This window comes from Paramormyrops kingsleyae, chromosome 11 (assembly GCF_048594095.1).
Source record: "Paramormyrops kingsleyae isolate MSU_618 chromosome 11, PKINGS_0.4, whole genome shotgun sequence".
Taxonomy (NCBI): Eukaryota; Metazoa; Chordata; class Actinopteri; order Osteoglossiformes; family Mormyridae; genus Paramormyrops; species Paramormyrops kingsleyae.
This window is the reverse complement of record NC_132807.1, coordinates 828,096-838,996: the sequence shown is the minus strand read 5'-3', so window position 1 is coordinate 838,996 and position 10,901 is coordinate 828,096. Positions and strand designations below refer to the sequence as shown.

The window sequence follows — 10,901 nt, the reverse complement described above, 5'->3', positions numbered from 1 at the left end:
CTAGATTAAGGCCGTATTCACAATTTACCCGTGTGCCTTATACTGTAACCGAGCACGATTATCCCCGGCTGGTCTGCACTCTCCACATTGCACTTAATGATCCTGGCCTGAGCGATTTTTTGTGTTGAAGAAAACGAGCGAAGGGAAGTGCTGTGGCATAACTGACTGAAATTCATGATTAATGCCTTTATTTTACGGCTTATCTGGAGTCGTTTTCAGCACGATGTCACACATAGATTAATTGACTATGCAATGCAGCGATTTTTATTTATTGACATTTACCAAAGAGTTTTTGCAGACTAGCTGCATGTTATACCGCCATTGAAAAGGTACCATGCTACCGCATTTTTGAAAGCTGTTGTGTATTACATTTCATTAGTACAGGTGTTTTGACATTGTAGCATACCTATCAGAATAGCACACTCTCAGTTAAAGCGCATGCGTAGAACAGAATTACATGTCCGCTAGCTCATAAATGTAGCATATTGCTGCAAGAATTTTCGACAGAAAGTAAGCAATTATGCTTTCCGGTTATTACGTGCAGTTACAGTTATAATAATAATTGATACTTTTATTGATCCCTGTGGGGAAATTGTCTTCTTTACACCTCCCTCAATTTGCTCTTTATAAATCAAGCTCTATGTGAAAGACAGTCACCTGTGTGGGCCCCCAGGAAGCTGGGTGTTAAGGGCCTTGCTAAAGGACATGCTGAGGTTGGGTTTGGACCGGTGACCTTCTGATTACAGGCACAAGGACTTAGCCCATGTACTGAGCCACACCCCCCCCCCCAGTTGTGTATTAGTAGCATTTATGATGTTTCTCTAATGTGAGCTAGTACATAACCCAGCTAGTACCAACCGTTGCAACAATACTCTAGTTTTCTGTCATACTCATTGTTTTATTTTCTTGCATTGTCCATTTTTGTTCATAGTCTTTAATATTCCAAATAACGACAATTTCAGATAACTACTGGAACAATGAGTTCTGGAGGGGAGCAAGCTCCGTTACATGCTATAGATATGTTGATCTGATACCTTTCCGTATCAGATTGTTACCACTGTTAAAAACCACAGGTATTTTATTCTGATTGTATGTATTTCCTTATTAGGGCACATTAGTTACTCCTGTTAAAAAATCCGTTTATTCTGACATTGTAAATTTCCTGAAGAGCTTACCCTCTTTAAAATGATGGAGTTCCACTTGTGCCAAAAATATGCTGATATGCATATGAGCTTTCCGTTTCTGCCAAAAATATGTAAACAGCACACAGTCCATGTCGGCTGAGCATGTGACAAAGCATTTGTCTGTGACGACTCTATTTTGTCAATGAGTTTGTCTGTGGAGCCCCTGAAGGAACCAAAAGGTGTCTGCTAATTAGATACCCAGGAATAAACTGTGTGGCCCCTGCCCAAGCATTGCTGCCCAAACAGCAGTCTCCTCCTTATGCCGCCGAGGGAGGAGTAGCAACTGGTTCCCCTGCCCCTTCCCCTCTCCCCCCTGCAGATGAGGATCATAACCATTCAGCGCCCGACTCCACCTCCTTATCAGTGACGACGTGCCGCGGTCAAAAACTCAGGCAGTAGGACGAGGCAGAAAAAATTCTTGCCCCTATGTTGTTATTTACAAATCCTCAAGAGGGAGATAACTTTGGTCATCTGACACTGTAGATGAAGGAGTTGAAGGACATTGTCAGTGACCTGCTGGATCCCAGGCAGAACAGACCTCGCTATGTGGCAGCCCTTCTGATACAGGTCGCCCCGCGCATGGACTGGATGATGATGCATCAGTTTAAGCAGGAGCCTAGTAAATCCTGCGAGTGCTACACCGAACGACTGATGGCAGCTTTCTCCAACTACAGTGGGATGGACCGCCCAGCGAACCAAGAGTGTATGTGATGTAAAATACACTAAGAGAGCTCAGTTCCTTTAAAGAGAGGTACTTATAATACTCTGTATTAGTTTTCGTGAGCTGTCCTCTTAAAAAGTACAACACCAGTACTCCATATTCAAATTGTCCCATGAAAAACTACAACCTCCAAACATCAAACTACATGCTTCTATGTCACCTACACTTCAGACTTCATCCTCAAAATCAAAGCAGTATTAACACAAGCAACATCCATCACTTAAAGCCAATATAAGTCTGCTACAACTGGACTTATATCTAAGCAAAACAAACATTTTATGTTCAAGTTTTCTTAAAACTACTGAAACAAATAAATGGCTGCCCTACAGTTCCGCTGTTTTGTTTGTCACCCTGAATTATGTCCTTCATAGTGTGGAAAAAACCGAAGGCTGAGGAATGTTACGTAACACAGCTAGAATGCAATATCTCTCTCTGGTGTAATTCACTGTGTGGTCTTAAGTGTGGTGTCTTCTTCATAACACTCCCTAACTCTTGTATTCATGACCATGAGATAGGGTGGGCTGCTTTTCTTCCTTGCTTTGGTTAGTATTCCTCCCTTTCCTCCCCAGCCTTGGTTGGTGGTTCAGGCAGCATCACCTTGTTTTAGTAGACCCAGGTGCCATACATTTTGAAAGTAGGCTCAAGTGCACAAAATGTTCTAGCAGAAGTCTTAGACAAACTCTGAATTACAAAGTAATCTGACTCCTTCTGAAGCTGTGAGAAATTGTTCATCTGTATTTGCTGCATTGTCACTTGTTGATCTGCGTGTGCCCTGCTCCAGCAGTAAAGGGGAGATCGCGTGCAGAGCTGGTTTTCTGTAGGTCTGAGTAAAAATAAAATATCCTCTTCATACAGGAACCAAGTCTATGGCTGGAAATTTCTGCAACAGAGCCATTTAGTTATTTCTAGAACATATAGAGCCAATGAAGGAACCTGATGTCATAGTAACACAGGTCACTGTCCGTGGTGCTGAATTCTCTACTAGATGGGCTGGTGCTGAATGAATAGGACAGCTGGCCAACGTGTCTGTGTGCTTCCACTGACTGGCACCGTGACAACGAGGGGGAAAAATTCATACAGTAAATTAGTTAACAATAATTAGTAATCACGTATAGTTCTCATTTATCATGATGTAAAATTCAAAAACCATTTCTGACTATTAATCTGCACATTTTAATAATTTAATTAATATTACCTAATTTGTTTATCATTTTCTGCAATCACTGTGCGTTAAAGCAAGTTTTAAAACTAGCTGTGAAATTGTTGATGCTGTTGTTGATCTGAATGTTGCTGACGGAGCCTTAGGATACGTCTTCATACAGATGAGTGAGGGGATGGATGCACTATTCTATGGAGGCCTCTGAAGAGAAAAAATGATCCCAATTTTATATTGAGAGGGATGGTTAATTCCATTTTAATGCAGACTGCGTTAAAAGTCCCTGTTCTGCCGTTGATCTTTTGCATGCATGCTATCATGTATTAGTTTACTCTGTATTTTGATCACGTCAAACTAAAGAATTTTTGGTCGTATTTTTGTTCCTAATTTTGAAGTAATTGTAAAATAAAAATGTTGTTCTTTTCCGCCGCCATGCTTCGTCTTACTTGTGAAGGTTATGCTTGCATTGAACTTGCTTTGTAGACAGTAAGATCCTGCCGGCATTAATTCTCCACTGTGTGGTAATTTTGAGAAATTGCGCACGTTTCTTATCCCGTCAGAATCGGTAAAACTAACGCCATGCGAATGTGTCTTAGCGCAGAGTTTAGAATATTTACGGTTTCCGGTCAATGAAGGCAGTTTGAAATAAAACAAAAACGGTTAAACTTTCTGGATGCGCAAACTCTCGCTCTTGGCAAGATGGTGCAGATAGTTGAGATAAAGGACTGTTATTCGATGAGAATTCGAATCCATCACTCCTTAAACATGGAGAACATGGATCCAGAAGGTATTAATGATTATAATGATTAAATGATAATAAAGTTGTAGCTCCTGGTATGTGACAAACGAAATGAACGGCCAAGTCTGCATTGGCCTAATGCTTGTTAGTTTTGAGGTAAAGCTGATAAGTAACACATTTGGTTTTCGAGGTAAAATAACCGACCGGTTGAATAATTCAACTTTTATCTACAGAAATGAATGTATTTAGAACTGCAAACGGATACATTGGAAGCGGAGTTTTAAAATGAGAAAATGTAACGATGTGATAGGAAATGCCGTTCGTTATACTCCCCTTCTGTCTCCCATTCTTGCTCATCTTGTTTAAATAATAAGAAAATGAAAAGCAAGATCACTGTTAGTGACAAAAGTGCAGGACTAAATGTGTTTCATTTAATATTTATTCATTTGGATATGTGTGAGAGTAAGCGTATGCATGGATGTTGTCTTCTGGTTTAGCTTTCTTAGCTTTATCAGTAATTCACATTATTTCATTTATCTGACAATTTGAAGCCCATGGACTCATTTTAAACGGATTTTGTAGTAGAGTATTTATCCAGTTATTGTCATGTTCTTATATATCTCTCTGTGTTCCATTTTGTCCCAGTTCATGAGTTTTTGGAGGACAAGTTCATCTCCATTCTGGTCGTGAACTTCGAGAGGAGCCCACTGACCATGGAGAACTTGCAGTCTCTGGCCCTCAGTGTCCCTTCATTTTATTGGCGGCTCACTGGGGAGGAGCTGGATCCCAGCCTATTGCACGTAGCACCTGCACGACTGCAAGTGGTACATCATGGTACAGAGACTGGTGTCCAGCATGGGGATGGAGAATCACCAGCTGAGGAGGATGACCATTACGGACAGGAGCTGCCATCATCCAGCTCTATAAGGGAGGCTTCCCCTGCAGCTCCAGCATCCACGACTGAGGATGCTAATGCGCTTCCTGAGGCTCTCCCCTTGGCCTGGGGTGAAGATGAGCCCTCATCTCCATCCTTATCTGTGCCTTCTGACACTCAACCTGGAAGTCAGATTGAGCCAGAACATGCTGAGCCCTCCAGCTCCACCTTCTGGATCCCTGTGGGCCCTAACAGCACGTGGCAGCAGCTTGAGATCGAAGGCCGCAACTACCTGCGGAAGCTGGATGAGCTCAGCATCTCCGATGGACTCTGGAGCATTACGGACTACGGTGATGATCACACCGTGGTCATGTCCGTGCATGACTCCGTGCATGTGAGCAGTTCTCTGCGAACATGGGGCGTGAGGCAGGAGGAGAGGCCTCCTCAGAGGCCCGCTGGCACCAGTCAGAGGAAGCGCAAGGCCGAGCCCGACGACACCAGCGGCTCAAGTTCTCCTCCACAGCACAAGAGGCCCATGCGCTTCTGACTTGATTCCATGTTTTTACGCTGTAAGTTACATTTTTATTTCAACATAATTAGAAGATCCCGCAGGAAAATATTAGTCAGTTACTTAATAAATGACCAAAAAGTAGTTGAATAGGACAGCTGGCCAACGTGTCTGTGTGCTTCCACTGACTGGCACCCTGACATATAATGATTTTTAACAACGAGGGGGAAAAATTCATACAGTAAATTAGTTAACAATAATTAGTAATCACCTATAGTTCTCATTTATCATAATGTAAAATTGAAAAACCTTTTCTGACTATTAATCTGCACAATTTAATAATTTAATTAATAGTACCTAATTTGTTTATCATTTTCTGCAATCACTGTGCTTTTAAGCAAGTTTTAAAACTAGCTGTGAAATTGTTGATGCTGTTGTTGATCTGAATGTTGCTGACAGAGCCTTAGGATACGTCTCTATACACATGAGTGAGGGGATGGATGCACTATTCTATGGAGGCCTCTGAAGAGAAAAAAATTATCCCAATTTTATATTGAGAGGGATGGTTAATTCCTTTTTAATGCAGACAACGTTAAAAGTCCCTGTTCTGCCGTTGATCTTTTGCATGCATGCTATCATGTATTAGTTTACTCTGTATTTTGATCACGTCAAACTAAAGAATTTTTGGTCGTATTTTTGTTCCTAATTTTGAAGTAATTGTAAAATAAAAATGTTGTTCTTTTCCGCCGCCATGCTTCGTCTTACTTGTGAAGGTTATACTTGCATTGAACTTGCTTTGTAGACAGTAAGATCCTGCCGGCATTAATTCTCCACTGTGTGGTAGTTTTGAGAAATTGCGCACGTTTCTTATCCCGTCAGAATCGGTAAAACTAACGCCATGCGAATGTGTCTTAGCGCAGAGTTTAAAATATTTACGGTTTCCGGTCAATGAAGGCAGTTTGAAATAAAACAAAAACGGTTAAACTTTCTGGATGCGCAAACTCTCGCTCTTGGCAAAATGGTGCAGATAGTTGAGATAAAGGACTGTTACTCGATGAGATTTCGAATCCATCACTCCTTAAACGTGGAGAACATGGATCCAGAAGGTATTAATGATTATAGTGATTAAATGATAATAAAGTTGTAGCTCCCGGTATGTGACAGACGAAATGAACGGCCAAGTCTGCATTGGCCTAATGCTTGTTAGTCTTGAGGTAAAGCTGATAAGTAACACCTTTGGTTTTCGAGGTAAAATAACCGACCTGTTGAAAAATTCAACTTTTATCTACAGAAACGAATGTATTTTGAACTGCAAACGGATACATTGGAAGCAGAGTTTTAAAATGAGAAAATGTAACGATGTGATAGGAAATGCCATTCGTTATACTCCCCTTCTGTCTCCCATTCTTGCTCATCTTGTTTAAATAATAAGAAAATGAAAAGCAAGATCACTGTTAGTGACAAAAGTGCAGGACTAAATGTGTTTCATTTAATATTTATTCATTTGGATATGTGTGAGAGTAAGCGTATGCATGGATGTTGTCTTCTGGTTTAGCTTTCTTAGCTTTATCGGTAATTCACATTATTTCATTTATCTGACAATCTGAAGCCCATGGACTCATTTTAAACTGATTTTGTAGTAGAGTATTTATCCAGTTATTGTCATGTTCTTATATATCTCTCTGTGTTCCATTTTGTCCCAGTTCATGAGTTTGTGGAGGACAAGTTCATCTCCATTCTGGTCGTGAACTTCGAGAGGAGCCCACTGACCATGGAGAACTTGCTGTCTCTGGCCCTCAGTGTCCCTTCATTTTATTGGCGGCTCACTGGGGAGGAGTTGGATCCCAGCCTATTGCACGTAGCAACTGCACGGCTGCAAGTGGTACATCATGGTACAGAGACTGGTGTCCAGCATGGGGATGGAGAATCACCAGCTGAGGAGGATGACCATTACGGACAGGAGCTGCCATCACCCAGCTCTAGAAGGGAGGCTTCCCCTGCAGCTCCAGCATCCACGACTGAGGATGCTAATGGGCTTCCTGAGGCTCTCCCCTTGGCCTGGGGTGAAGATGAGCCCTCATCTCCATCCTTATCTGTGGCTTCTGACACTCAACCTGGAAGTCAGATTGAGCCAGAACATGCTGAGCCCTCCAGCTCCACCTTCTGGATCCCTGTGGGCCCTAACAGCACGTGGCAGCAGCTTGAGATCGAAGGCCGCAACTACCTGCGGATGCTGGATGAGCTCAGCATCCCCGAGGGACTCTGGGGCATTACGGACTACGGTGATGATCACACCGTGCTCATGTCCGTGCATGTCTCCGTGCATGTGAGCAGTTCTCTGCGAACATGGGGCGTGAGGCAGGAGCAGAGGCCTCCTCAGAGGCCCGCTGGCACCAGTCAGAGGAAGCGCAAGGCCGAGCCCGACGACACCAGCGGCTCAAGTTCTCCTCCACCGCACAAGAGGCCCATGCGCTTCTGACTGGATTCCATGTTTTTACGCTGTAAGTTACATTTTTATTTCAACATAATTAGAAGATCCCGCAGGAAAATATTAGTCAGTTACTTAATAAATGACCAAAAAGTAGTTGAATAGGACAGCTGGCCAACGTGTCTGTGTGCTTCCACTGACTGGCACCCTGACATATAATGATTTTTAACAACGAGGGGGAAAAATTCATACAGTAAATTAGTTAACAATAATTAGTAATCACGTATAGTTCTCATTTATCATAATGTAAAATTCAATAACCTTTTCTGTCTATTAATCTGCACAATTTAATAATTTAATTAATATTACCTAATTTGTTTATCATTTTCTGCAATCACTGTGCGTTTAAGCAAGTTTTAAAACTAGCTGTGAAATTGTTGATGCTGTTGTTGATCTGAATGTTGCTGACAGAGCCTTAGGATACGTCTCTATACACATGAGTGAGGGGATGGATGCACTATTCTATGGAGGCCTCTGAAGAGAAAAAAATTATCCCAATTTTATATTGAGAGGGATGGTTAATTCCTTTTTAATGCAGACAACGTTAAAAGTCCCTGTTCTGCCGTTGATCTTTTGCATGCATGCTATCATGTATTAGTTTACTCTGTATTTTGATCACATGTCAAACTAAAGAATTTTTGGTCGTATTTTTGTTCCTAATTTTGAAGTAATTGTAAAATAAAAATGTTGTTCTTTTCCGCCGCCATGCTTCGTCTTACTTGTGAAGGTTATACTTGCATTGAACTTGTTTTGTAGACAGTAAGATCCTGCCGGCATTAATTCTCCACTGTGTGGTAATTTTGAGAAATTGCGCACGTTTCTTATCCCGTCAGAATCGGTAAAACTAACGCCATGCGAATGTGTCTTAGCGCAGAGTTTAAAATATTTACGGTTTCCGGTCAATGAAGGCAGTTTGAAATAAAACAAAAACGGTTAAACTTTCTGGATGCGCAAACTCTCGCTCTTGGCAAAATGGTGCAGATAGTTGAGATAAAGGACTGTTACTCGATGAGATTTCGAATCCATCACTCCTTAAACGTGGAGAACATGGATCCAGAAGGTATTAATGATTATAGTGATTAAATGATAATAAAGTTGTAGCTCCCGGTATGTGACAGACGAAATGAACGGCCAAGTCTGCATTGGCCTAATGCTTGTTAGTCTTGAGGTAAAGCTGATAAGTAACACCTTTGGTTTTCGAGGTAAAATAACCGACCTGTTGAAAAATTCAACTTTTATCTACAGAAACGAATGTATTTTGAACTGCAAACGGATACATTGGAAGCAGAGTTTTAAAATGAGAAAATGTAACGATGTGATAGGAAATGCCATTCGTTATACTCCCCTTCTGTCTCCCATTCTTGCTCATCTTGTTTAAATAATAAGAAAATGAAAAGCAAGATCACTGTTAGTGACAAAAGTGCAGGACTAAATGTGTTTCATTTAATATTTATTCATTTGGATATGTGTGAGAGTAAGCGTATGCATGGATGTTGTCTTCTGGTTTAGCTTTCTTAGCTTTATCGGTAATTCACATTATTTCATTTATCTGACAATCTGAAGCCCATGGACTCATTTTAAACTGATTTTGTAGTAGAGTATTTATCCAGTTATTGTCATGTTCTTATATATCTCTCTGTGTTCCATTTTGTCCCAGTTCATGAGTTTGTGGAGGACAAGTTCATCTCCATTCTGGTCGTGAACTTCGAGAGGAGCCCACTGACCATGGAGAACTTGCTGTCTCTGGCCCTCAGTGTCCCTTCATTTTATTGGCGGCTCACTGGGGAGGAGTTGGATCCCAGCCTATTGCACGTAGCAACTGCACGGCTGCAAGTGGTACATCATGGTACAGAGACTGGTGTCCAGCATGGGGATGGAGAATCACCAGCTGAGGAGGATGACCATTACGGACAGGAGCTGCCATCACCCAGCTCTAGAAGGGAGGCTTCCCCTGCAGCTCCAGCATCCACGACTGAGGATGCTAATGGGCTTCCTGAGGCTCTCCCCTTGGCCTGGGGTGAAGATGAGCCCTCATCTCCATCCTTATCTGTGGCTTCTGACACTCAACCTGGAAGTCAGATTGAGCCAGAACATGCTGAGCCCTCCAGCTCCACCTTCTGGATCCCTGTGGGCCCTAACAGCACGTGGCAGCAGCTTGAGATCGAAGGCCGCAACTACCTGCGGATGCTGGATGAGCTCAGCATCCCCGAGGGACTCTGGGGCATTACGGACTACGGTGATGATCACACCGTGCTCATGTCCGTGCATGTCTCCGTGCATGTGAGCAGTTCTCTGCGAACATGGGGCGTGAGGCAGGAGCAGAGGCCTCCTCAGAGGCCCGCTGGCACCAGTCAGAGGAAGCGCAAGGCCGAGCCCGACGACACCAGCGGCTCAAGTTCTCCTCCACCGCACAAGAGGCCCATGCGCTTCTGACTGGATTCCATGTTTTTACGCTGTAAGTTACATTTTTATTTCAACATAATTAGAAGATCCCGCAGGAAAATATTAGTCAGTTACTTAATAAATGACCAAAAAGTAGTTGAATAGGACAGCTGGCCAACGTGTCTGTGTGCTTCCACTGACTGGCACCCTGACATATAATGATTTTTAACAACGAGGGGGAGAAATTCATACAGTAAATTAGTTAACAATAATTAGTAATCACGTATAGTTCTCATTTATCTTAATGTAAAATTCAATAACCTTTTCTCACTATTAATCTGCACAATTTAATAATTTAATTAATATTACCTAATTTGTTTATCATTTTCTGCAATCACTGTGCGTTTAAGCAAGTTTTAAAACTGGCTGTGAAATTGTTGATGCTGTTGTTGATCTGAATGTTGCTGACAGAGCCTTAGGATACGTCTCTATACACATGAGTGAGGGGATGGATGCACTATTCTATGGAGGCCTCTGAAGAGAAAAAAATTATCCCAATTTTATATTGAGAGGGATGGTTAATTCCTTTTTAATGCAGACAACGTTAAAAGTCCCTGTTCTGCCGTTGATCTTTTGCATGCATGCTATCATGTATTAGTTTACTCTGTATTTTGATCACATGTCAAACTAAAGAATTTTTGGTCGTATTTTTGTTCCTAATTTTGAAGTAATTGTAAAATAAAAATGTTGTTCTTTTCCGCCGCCATGCTTCGTCTTACTTGTGAAGGTTATACTTGCATTGAACTTGCTTTGTAGACAGTAAGATCCTGCCGGCATTAATTCTCCACT

At 41.9% G+C, this 10,901-nt stretch overlaps 1 protein-coding gene across 1 annotated transcript; it reads left to right on the top strand.

The window, feature by feature from the left end:
* Nucleotides 1-4,449: 4,449 nt before the first annotated feature.
* Nucleotides 4,450-7,677, top strand: LOC140593369 (uncharacterized). The gene is made up of 2 exons (XM_072717769.1): nt 4,450-5,243; nt 6,886-7,677. The coding sequence occupies exons 1-2, from the start codon at nt 5,231-5,233 to the stop codon at nt 7,659-7,661; spliced, it is 789 nt and encodes a 262-aa protein (XP_072573870.1). The 5' UTR covers nt 4,450-5,230; the 3' UTR covers nt 7,662-7,677.
* Nucleotides 7,678-10,901: the final 3,224 nt, after the last annotated feature.